We start from the raw sequence: 11,836 nt of genomic DNA, 5'->3' as shown, positions 1-11,836 counted from the left end.
GTGTTGTCAGATATACCCATGAACTGTCTGAATGTGAGAGAAAGAACTAAAGATTCTACGGGGTACGTGGAAAACTAAATTTAAAGACAGAATAACCCCCAGCTGAGTTTTTCATCACTTTTTCCAAGATATGTTTGGCTACGTCTCTCACTTTCTCAGATTGTGGAGTAAGTTTAAGTTTTGTCCAGTACAGTTCTCCAGACCCTCACTTACACCACAGAGGACCTGAACCTGCACAGTGCCAAGCACCCACACCTTCTTTTACAAGCAGCTGGAGTTAAGGATGCTCAGCCCCTCACCGGGCATTGTTGATAACAAATAAGACTTATTTGTCAATGTGAGGATTGCACTGCAAGGATTGGGCCTTAATCTTAAAGCCATATGCAGGGAAAAACCCTGTGCACTGTTAATAGCTACGAGCTAACATGACATCCCGTGGTTTTAAAAGAAGAGTAACATGCTTGCATATTTCCTGGTGCCAGGCCTGGCTGGCCTGGCTACAAAGGTAATGACTGAGCACATATTTTTTTCTATATTTCCTTTTTCCCTAGAAATACCATTTCACATATTTTATGGCTACAGCTTTTGTTCTTGCTATCGTCATTACAAGGACTGGAGAAACTGGAGGTATCAGTTATATTATACAATAGATAGTGTAACATACACTGATTCATAGCAAATGCCTTATTGCTTTTGTATTTCCAGTTAATTTGGTATTTAATTGGATAATTAATTCCTGCAAAGTAGAAGTGCGTAGTTGTTGTAGATTGGGCTTGTCTCTTATTTATCACAATTTAGCCCCAACCAACCAATAAGACTGTGGCCAACTTGTGTGTGAGTTAAGCAACATTTTCACTGTTCTAAGAGGCTGTTTATAGAAATTTAATGCTACTCAGATCATCTATTGCAAATCACACTGTTGCTGTTTTTGTGCTTCTTACTCTGTAGCATATGGTCTTTGATGCTATGGGCTACTGGATAAACATGTTGCATAACTATTATTTTATAGCCTGAACCAGTTTATACACTGCTCTAAAGCAAAGATGTAAAAAAATTCATAGTGTATGTTATTTAGGATCAAGAATTTCATATATCTTAAAAAATGTATCTCTCTGCTTTAGAACTATATGTAAACTAACTCAATCCAGAAATCCACCACAACCAGTGATGTGGTTTCTAACAACCAGTCTCACTATAGCATTTGAGACCTTAGTATGAAAGTCTATGGAAAGCCTTGTCATAAACTAAAAGTTCACCACACAAAAGGAGCAGAATAGGAGCAAGCTCCCCTTCCTCCCTCCCAATATGCCCAGAATTATGGAAGAGTCAGAAATGACTCCATCGTTAACTTTGCACTGAGATTTTCCACTTAATGCAGGACTAAAATCTCTGTTTTATACATTATTGTCTGAATCTAGTCTTCAAGTCTGGCTCAATGACTCTTCAAGGGACAATTGAATTTTCAAATTATTTCATCAGTAAAAGATTCTATAACTTTTGAAGAGGAAGCATTTTTAAAATTTGGCCTTCTTTGCCTTACATTCCTTTGGGTTCCTCTAGCTTAAAACCACAAATATTGCACGGGCTTCACATTTCACCCAGAAATTTGTCTTCAGTACATCTCAGACTTAGGGTGGTTTTTTAAAACTTAAAACAGAAAAAAAAATGCATTTCTTGCAAATCCGTACAACCAAATTGAGTCCTTAACCTACATGCAAACTTACAACAGTTTAATTAAGAACTGATCTGCACAGGCGTTGCACCATTTTAAATAATTTCAAGAATTGATTTAGTTAAACTGGTGCAGTGCCCTGTGTGAATACTCTTGAATCATTTTAATTCTGGTTTATATCAGTTTAGCTTGGCTAAATCAATATCATTCCAGTTTAAAGCAGCAGGTGTCTAGAGACACAGTTGCACTGATTTAACTGTTTAAAGAAGCTGATGCTGGTGGGAAGAGGAAAGTATTTGGAGTAGTCTACAGCCATGGTGCAGTCGTCTTTGATTGAAGATTCACATCCATAATTGGTCAATTCAGTCCGCAGTCTAGGAATACCCTTGGATTCCTCGGTTGACACTGGGCTCTCACATCGCAACGGCCATGCACAATACTTCTGAATCATCTCTGGTTGTCTAGGAGACTCTGTCCCATTTTGGCAGACAAAGACCTGACCTCAATCATTCCTGCTTTCTTCACCTCTGGGCTGGACTACAGCAATGTGATATACTTAGGCATGAACCCTTCAACACTTAGGAAATTCCAACAGTAAACACTGCAGCACGTCTCCTCAGCCACACAGGCTACAGTGAGCACATCACACCTGTCCTCTGCTCCCTGCACTGGCTTCTCATAGGATATCAAATCAAGTTCAAAGATTTGGGCCTTATCGTCAAAGTGCTCCATGGCCCGGGCCCAGAACACCTAAAAGAGAGTCCACAGCTCTGGGATGAAGACAGTGGTTAATAACTTCACTTCTCTGATACAATGGAAAGTTCAACAATAAGAGTAAAGCTGCTCTGTGTGGGAGACAGAATCTTCTCTGAGAGTGGTGAGAGACTGGAATGAATTCGCTCAGGAACTAAGGACCATCACAAAACTTGACCACTTTCTGCTCCAAGTGCAAGGCACATTTCTTTGACCTTGCCTTCTCCAATACAAATATGTAGCAATAGGTACATTTAAAAAAAACCAAAACAAGAAAACGCCAATCCCTATCAAAATCCGACACTACTAACACAAGCATCTCCCTCTAGGGCGAGGATGAGAGAACAAAACGCACAATAGATGTGTAATCATATTGCTTAATGCACTCCTGGAAGGTGCTCAGGGTACGTCTACACTGCAGTCAAAAACCTGCCGCACTGAGTCTCAAAGCCCAGGGCAGCTGACTGGGGCTCAGGGGACTTGGGCTGTGGGGCTAAAAACAGCAGTGCAGGTAGCCAGGCTTGGACTGGAGCCTGGCTTTGAGACCTCCCCCCCACACACACGGTCTCGGAGCCCAGGCTCCAGTCCAAGCAAGCCTCTAACATGGCTGTTTTTGACCCAGCAGCCCAAGTCTGCTGACCAACCATGGCTGTGCCACAGGTCTTTTACTGCAGTGTAGACATACCCTCCAATACTACAGTGATGAGAGCAGTATAAAAATCTATAGCACACATCCCTTTAGATACCTTAAGACCATTAAAGAACATGATGAGCACAAACAACTATTTTTGTCAACAAATAGTTAAGTGTCATCCAGAACCTAAAAAACGTATATGAAAAAGTTTCTGGCCCTTACAGTTGGGAAGAAACCCTTGAAAAAGTGATTCAGGTGTAACAGAGTCTCTAAAACATAAATCCTAGACAACGGGTAAAGAACAGACTGAGTAACAGTGTTAGTAAAACATTAACGCTCATCCATTTAAAAGGTGGCTTAAGGCAAAGATTTTGCTGCAATATAGCATTGGGGTAGTTCTGCTGTAAAAAGTGTTGAATCCCCCATGTGAGAAAACTTTAAAAAGCGCTCAGGTTTTTCTGGCCAGTGCTCAAAAGCTTTAGGCTTCCAAATTCTCCTAACTTCATGTGAAAAAATCATAGAACTGGAAGGGACCTTGAGAAGTCATCTAGTCCAGTCCCCTGCATTCAAGGCAGGACTAAGTATTATCTAGACCAGCGTTTCTCAAACTGGGGTCCACAAAGGTATGCCAGGTGGGTCTGTGGGCCCCCCTGAGCAACTCCTCCCCCTCTCTCCCAACGCTTCCTGCATGCTGGGGAGTGGCTGTTCAGTGGCATACAGGAGGCGCTAGGAGGGAGAGGGAGGAGCAGGGATGGGGTGCGCTCCGGGAAGGCGTGGAATCATGACCAGGGCCCCCGCCCTGGAATCATGGAATCATGATCAGCCCCCGCTGATCAACTCCTCCTTCTCGCTCCCAGTGCCTCCTGCATGCCACAGAACAGCTGTTCCCCATTGTGCAGGAGGCACTGGGAGGGAGAGGGAGGAACGGGAATGGGGTGCACTCAGGGGATGGGACGGAAAGAGGCAGAGAAGAGGAGGGGCAGGAAGTGGAGGGAGGTGAGGCCTTGGGGGGGAAGGGTGGAGTTGGGGTGGGGCCTGGGGCTGAGCGGGGAGGGCTTGGGGGTCTGCAAAAATTTTAAATCAAAATCAGGGTCCTTGGATTGCTAAAGTTTGCAAATCACTCATCTAGGCCATTGCTGACAGATGTTTGTCTAACCTGCTCGTAAAAAGCTCTAATGAGGGGGATTCCACAACCTCCCCAGGCAATTTATTCCAGGACTTAATCACCCTGACAGTTAGAAGGTTTATCCTAATGTCCAACCTAAACTGCCCTTCCTCCAATTTAAGCCCATTGCTTCTTGTCCTATCCTCAGAGGTTAAAGAGAACAATTTTTCTCCTCCTTGTAACAACCTTTTATGTACTTGAAAACTGTTACTATGTTCCCCCTTCAGTCTTCTCTACTCCAGACTAAACAAATCCATATTTTTCAATCTTCCCTCATAGGTCATGTTTTCTAGACCTTTAATCATTTTTGTTGCTTTTCTCTGGACTTTCTCCAATTTATACATATCTTTCCTGAAATGTGGTGCCCAGAACTGGACACAATACTCCAGTTGAGGCCTAATCAACATGGAGTAAAGAGGAAGAATTACTGCTTGTGTCTTGCTTACAACACTCCTGCTAGTACATCCCAGAATGGTGTTTGCTTTTTTTTGCAAGTGTTATACCAGGGGTTGGCAACCTTTCAGAAGTGGTGTGCCGAGTCTTCATTTATTCACTCTAATTTAAGGTTTCTGCAGGTAATACATTTTAACGTTTTTAGAAGGTCTCTCTCTATAAGTCTATATTATATAACTAAACTATTGTTGTATGTAAAGTAAACAAGGTTTTTAAAATGTTTAAGAAGCTTCATTTAAAATTAAATTAAAATGCTGATCTTATCAGTTTAGTGCAGTGGTTCTTAACCTGGGGTGCACGAACTCCCCGGGGGTGTGAGATGCCGTTTCTGGGGGTGCGAGACATGCGATATTTTTTTCGAAAGTAAATCATCGAAAACACAAATTAAGCACAGGCACATAAGTACAACTACTTTGTTTCATCAAACCTATGTATTTATTAACATTATACATGTTTTAACGATTACTGTAATATACAAACAACGTTTTCAAGTTTTTAAGCTAATTGTAGTGTAATTTTTGATATGGGCTGCAGAGTGCTGGGACCAGGCCAGGAACAGAGCCCTGGGCTGGCTGCTGGTACCCCAGGCCGGCAGGAGGACCGAGCAGGGCCGGAGGCCTGGACCCCGGCTGGCAGGGGACCGGGTGGCTGGAACTCCAGACCAGCAGCGAGGTGAGTGGGGCCGGCGGCTGGTATCCCAGGCCACAGCAGGATCAGCGGGGCCAATGGCCGGGACCCCAGACCAGCAGCGGGCTGAGCGGGGCCGACGGACAGAACCCCAGACCGGCGGCGGGCTGAGCTGCTCAGCCCGCTGCCGGTCTGGGGTTCCGTCCGCTGGCTCCTGCCAGCCGGGGTCCTGGCCGTCAGCCCCACTCAGCTGCTGCCGGCCAGGGGTTCCATTCACTCAGGCTGGCAGTGGGCTGAGTGGGGCCAGTGGCCGGGACCCCGGCTGGCAGCAGCGTGCCAGTAAAAATCAGCTCGCTTGCCGCCTTTGGCATGCGTGCCGCACGTTGCTGACCCCTGTGTTATACTGTTGACTTATATTTTGCTTGTGCTCCACTATGACACCCCCCCATCCTTTTCTGCACTACTCCTTCGTAGGCAGTCATTTTCCATTTTGTATGTGTGCAATTGATTGTTCCTTCTTAAGTGGAATACTTTTCATTTGTCCTTATTGAATTTACTGCTCCAGTTTGTCCAGATCATTTTGAATTTAAATCCTACCCTCCAGAGCACTTGTAACCCCTCCCAGCTTGGTATCGTCTGCAAACTTTATAAGTGTACTCTCTATGCCATTATCTAAATCATTGCTGAAGACAGTGAACAGAACTGGACCCAGAACTGATCCCTGTGGGACCCCACCTGATATGCCCATCCTGTTTGACTGTGAACCACTGCTAAGTACTCTCTGGGAACAGTTTTCCAACCAATTCTGCACCTACCGTATAGTAGCTCCAGCTGGGTTGTATTTCCCTAGTTTGTTTATGAGAAGGTGATGTGAGATAGTATCAAAAGCCTTACTAAAGTCAAGATATACCACATCTACTGCTTCTCCCTATTGACAAGGCTTGTTACCCTCTAAGAAAACTATTAGGTTGATTTAACACAATTTATTCTTGACAAATCCATGCTGTTACTTATCACCTTATTATCTTCTAGGTGTCTGCAAACTGATTGCTTAATTATTTGCTCCATTAGCTTTCTGGGTACTGAAGTTAAGCTGACTGGTCTCAAATTCCCCAGGTTGTCCTTATTCCCCTTTTTATAGATTGGCACTATATTTGTCCTTTTCCAGGCCTCAGAATCTCACCCATCTTCTATGATTTTTTGAAGCTAATTGCTAATGGCAAATATCTCTTCATTCAGCTCCTTGAGTATTCTAGGATGTATTTCATCAGGCTCTGCTGACTTGCAGACATCTAACTTGTATTAGGAATTAACTTGTTCTTTCTGTATTTTAGCCTCTGATTCTATCTCATTTTCACTGGCATTCACTATGTTAGATGTCTAATTGCTACTCATTTTTTTGGTGAAAACTGAAACAAAAGTCATTTAGCACTTCTGTCATTTCCACATTTTCGGTTATTGTTTCCCCACCCTTCATTGAATAATGGGCCTATCCTGCCCTTGGTCTTCCTCTTGCTTCTAATGTATTTGTAGAATGTTTTCTTGTTACATTTTATGTCTCTAGCTAGTTCAATCTCATTTTGTGCCTTGGCCTTTCTAATTTTGTCCTACTTGTTTATATTCATCTTTTGTAATTTGACTTAATTTCCACTTTTTGTAGGATTCTTTTTTTAATTTCAGATCATTGAAGATCACCTGGTTAAGCCACAGTGTTCTCTTGCCATACCTCCGGTCTTTCCTACACAGTGGAATAGTTTGCTCTTGTGCCCTTAATAATGTCTCTTTGAAAAACTGCCAACTCTCAAACTGTTTTTCCCCTTAGACTTGCTTCCCAAGGTATCTTACTTACCAACTCCCTGAGTTTAATAAAGTCTGCCTTCTTGAAATCCATTTTCTTTATTGTGCTGTTTTCCCTCCCATCATTCTTTAGAATCATGAAATCTATCATTTCATGATCACGTTCACACAAGCTGCCTTTCACTTTCAAATTCTCAACCAGTTCTTTCCTATTTGCTAAAATCAAATCTAGAACAGCCTCTCCCCTATTGTCTTTTTCCACCTTCTGAAATAAAAATTTATCTCCAATACATTCCAAGAACTTGTTGGATAATTTGTGCCCTGCTATGTTATTTTCCTCCAACAGATGTCTGGGTAGTTGAAGTCCTGTGCTTTGCATGATATTGTTGTCTAAAAAAAGCCTCATCCACCCCCTCTTCCTGGTTAGGTGGTCTGTAGTAGACCCCTACCCTGACATCACCCTTGTTTTTTCACGCTTTTTATTCTTACCCAGAGACATTCAACAAGTCTGTCTCCTATGTCCATCTCAACCTCAGTCAAAGTGTATATAAAAGGCAACCCCTTTTTTTCCCCTAGGCCTATCCTTCCTGAGCAAGCTGTACCCTGCCATACCAATATTCCAGCCTATATGCATTATCCCACCAAGTCTGTGTGATGCCAACGATATCATAGTTGTGTTTATTAACTAGCATTTCTAGGTCTTCCTGCTTATTCCACATATTTCTCACATTAGTATACAGACATCTAAGATACGGATTTGATTTCCGCCCTATGTTCTGTCATCTCGGAGTGCCAAAGAGGAAACAAGCATTTTCACCCCCAGATATGAAATATAACTTAAATGGAGACTGATTGTTTCACTGGCTCCCCAGCCCTGCATTTCTCTGCTACTCCCTTTCCCAGCCTAGCTCCTGGTCTGGTTCTCGGGCCCAAAACTAAATTTATACACCCACCCACCCTATTTATCATTTAATTTGCTCAAATTTATAATTTTCCAGTCTAATGTATGGTAAGATTTCAATTTTAAGAGAATTATTAAATAAGGTCGCAGTGGAAGGTCAGTTAAGGTTGTGCACTGTAGTGCAGTTAGCTAGTCTGTAGAATTCAGCTATTTGGATCAGGTTTAAACCTCACTAGAACTCTTTCGCTGATATTTTGATAATGAAATGGAAAGTAGCAGCATGAATAAAACAATCTAGGCTATTAACATGTATATAAACAAAGTTCAGGAAACAGCCCTTACCAATTAGGCTCATTCACTATCACTTGGGCAGTCAGGCAGTTATTGCAAGATCATAACACTTTGCTGTTCAAACAAAAAAAGATTTTACGACCATCCTCTAACTGAATTTTGCTCCTGCCACTTAATGCAGAACGTTACCTTTAAGAGAGACTTGCAGCTGGTATTGATAGGCAAAGAATAATTTGTCATCTATTCACATGGGTGCCAGTGATCCATGTGCAAACAAAGGTGGACAGATGCTTATTAGGGAAAAATAAGGCAACTGTCACCTAAATGTTAGTGAGCAAGAGAGCTCAGATTATTTTTGCTTTGTGACATTGCTAGCAGGGTTCGGGTGTTAAAACAGTAAATATTTATCGCAATAGGGTGAAACTTCACCATTCATAGATTCATAGATTCTAGGACTGGAAGGGACCTCAAGAGGTCATAGAGTCCAGTCCCCTGCCCGCATGGCAGGACCAAATACTGTCTAGACCATCCCTGATAGACATTTATCTAACCTACTCTTAAATATCTCCAGAGATGGAGATTCCACAACCTCCCTAGGCAATTTATTCCAGTGTTTAACCACCCTGACAGTTAGGAACTTTTTCCTAATGTCCAACCTAGACCTCCCTTGCTGCAGTTTAAGCCCATTGCTTCTTGTTCTATCCTTAGAGGCTAAGGTGAACAAGTTTTCCTCCCTCCTCATGACACCCTTTTAGATACCTGAAAACTGCTATCATGTCCCCTCTCAGTCTTCTCTTTTCCAAACTAAACAAACCCAATTCTTTCAGCCTTCCTTCATAGGTCATGTTCTCAAGACCTTTAATCATTCTTGTTGCTCTTCTCTGGACCCTCTCCAATTTCTCCACATCTTTCTTGAAATGCGGTGCCCATCATGTGATGAGAAATATATTGTCATTGATGAAGATAATGTACACTCAAAGTAACGGAGGCAAAGACCAGGAGTAGCAGGAGCTCAAGTAGTAGCTAACTTCGAAGGTGTCACCTGCCCATTTTATGGTCAGTTATTGCCTGGATATGACCTACATACGAGAGATAGTGTGGCCAAGATGCCCAAAGCTCACTTCTTTCATGGAGCTGGTTTCCTTTAAATTGTCAGGTTCTGTAACTAGTTTAACTCATTAAGTGAAAAAGGATGCTGTATTGGCCTTATTCAAAAAGACTAGGAATCTTCAAAATTAAAAGCCAAGGAGATGCAAGTGACCAATAGGGGACTTGGACTCTAGGGCCCCCATTCAGCAAGGTCCTTAAGAATGTGCCTAAGTCAGCACATTAATAGTGCCATTAAAGCTCATAAGCATATGTCTAACTAAGCACATGCTTAAATACCTAGATGAACTTTAATATTTCTAGAGGAAGCAAATTTGTGCCATAACCCTGCAGTATTATTTAATTCCTTTCAAATCACAAGCCGTCCAGCTGCTAATATTAACAGTACATACTTCCATGGAATTTGTAATTGAGGAGAATTGCAGTGGTACATTTATGTCAAGAAATATTCTGGGCTAGGGAGAGTCTAAGAGACTAACGTCTAAAATGCTGTGCAGGACAGAAGTAGCAAGTCATTTTGATCAAAAGGTCTTGGAAAGGACAGGAAGAATTTGAGATCTAATCAGGCCTTCCTTTAGGGGTGAGGAATGACCAGTCACACAGCATGCATTCACTCTAAGCCATTGCTCCATGTTAAATCATGTGCATCTTCATTAGATGCACTAATATTAGCTTTTTGGTTCTTCGATATTCTTGTACTGATCTTCCTCAGAATAACTTACTATAGATATCTGGTTTTACTGCTTTGAACAATCCTTCATTGGAACTGTAGTTAATTTAAAACCAGATAAAAATACTTTCCATCTTTATCTGAACTACTCTCTGGATCTGCACTGTGCAATCACCTACAGAATCTCTAGGATACAGACATTAGTTATTACTAAGCAATAAGTGCTACAACAAGTGTTAAATCATGAAAAATTTATTATAGTTATATATATGAAGTTAAAAGTTTAGTCTGTTTTTGAACAAGCATTTTAGTTAGTCATGAACCTGCTAGTGTCAGTAGCTAAACAGATTAAATCTAAGATTAGTGTTTTGCCTTTATTTTGTAACTCACTATCAGTATGTATATACAGAATTCATTTTCCTGTTAGAATGCCAAAGTAGTCATTTTGCAACATTTACATTCCTCATATAAAATGTGTAATGTACATTTTCAGGTTGCTGCAGAGAGATATAAACATGTACAAAATAAACATTGTAGTTAACATACTTTGACCAGGTTTTTTATTAGCAACACATCAATAGCAGATGCACAAAAAATAAAAAAGTCAGAATGATTTTAAAAACCTTTTGGACATTTGTGACCATTAATTTGTATTTAAAAACAGAAGAAATAAAGGCTTGTGTTTGGAGCCTTTTATGGGTCTCCAATAATAGTTATTTTTAATTAAAACCAAACAGTCAAACAACAAAAAATAATCAGACATACACCATGATCAGCCAGTTTGCGAACGTCCATCTTGATCACAAATGGATAACAATGTAAAAAGAACACATTAGTTCACGGAGTATAAAATATTGCACAAGAGCAGTTTCTTTTGCAGAAAAGATTTCCCAAGTTTATGAATGGCAAAATGGTTATGCATTTAAAGAAATTATATATTTGCATTTTCTAAAACAAGGAACATTCAGTAATACTGTTAGAACAGTCATCCATCAACTTCTTCCCAATCTACTCTATGGTATGTCAGTGATGAAGATTTGGCAAAGGTAGAAGGCAAACAGTAAAGTGTGTGTATACATATATACATATATTATATATAAAATGTGTCAGACAAGCCACAATAGCTATCTAATCCAAGAGCTGGGCATTTTTAGTCATTAAAAGAAATCTGAAGTCTTAGATGCTAGTCACAGTGATGATCACACAGTAGTAGAGTAGGATTCCATTCTTTGCTGGTTCTTTTGCTTTGGAATAATCTTGTCCATATCCCCAGTGTCTAGAACACCTTCTTCAGTATCACTGTCACTGCTATCTACCACAGTTGGGGCCAAAGTCATCTGTCCAGTCCTTCTGTGTAAATGAAAATGGACCCTATCCTCCTGTATGGAGTTACTTATAAAATCTTCATCAGAAGAATGAAATGACTCATCATCTCCTATCAAATGGTTGACAATGTGAATCCCATCAAAAGTGGGTTGGTCGGAGAAGCCTTTCTGGCCTTTTAGGCATCTGATCTGTTAAAAACAAGAGTTAACATTTAATCACAGGTGAAGAGTCCAGCAATAGGAATAAAAACAACATGTTTGAGAAGTGAAGTATCCTTGACATTCAATGATTTCTAAATGCAAGCAGGACCAAAATTGCCAAGAGTTACTAGAGTTTGAATGTCCAAGAGGAGAAACTTTAGAAAGAGGTTGAGTGGGTACTCTGCACTTTTTGAAATCAGGCCCTTTAGGGTGTTTCAGGTTTGATACCAAAAAGCACTA

General features: G+C 41.1%; 1 protein-coding gene across 4 annotated transcripts in view; it reads right to left on the bottom strand.

Moving 5' to 3' along the window:
* Positions 1–10,957: 10,957 nt before the first annotated feature.
* LOC113404956 (ecotropic viral integration site 5 protein homolog) overlaps positions 10,958–11,836 on the bottom strand; it is a 134,085-nt gene continuing 133,206 nt past the window's right edge. For all 4 annotated transcript variants that reach the window (XM_026655881.2, XM_026655880.2, XM_026655882.2 and 1 more), the window contains one exon: positions 10,958–11,584. In XM_026655881.2, coding sequence (XP_026511666.1) covers positions 11,270–11,584 — 315 coding nt within the window. In that variant the 3' untranslated portion in view covers positions 10,958–11,269. The remainder of the gene's footprint in view (positions 11,585–11,836) is intronic.

This window comes from Terrapene carolina, unplaced genomic scaffold (genome assembly GCF_002925995.2).
Source record: "Terrapene carolina triunguis isolate 2854851 unplaced genomic scaffold, T_m_triunguis-2.0 Scaffold211, whole genome shotgun sequence".
NCBI lineage: Eukaryota > Metazoa > Chordata > Testudines > Emydidae > Terrapene > Terrapene triunguis.
This window is presented reverse-complemented; position numbering and strand designations above follow the sequence as displayed.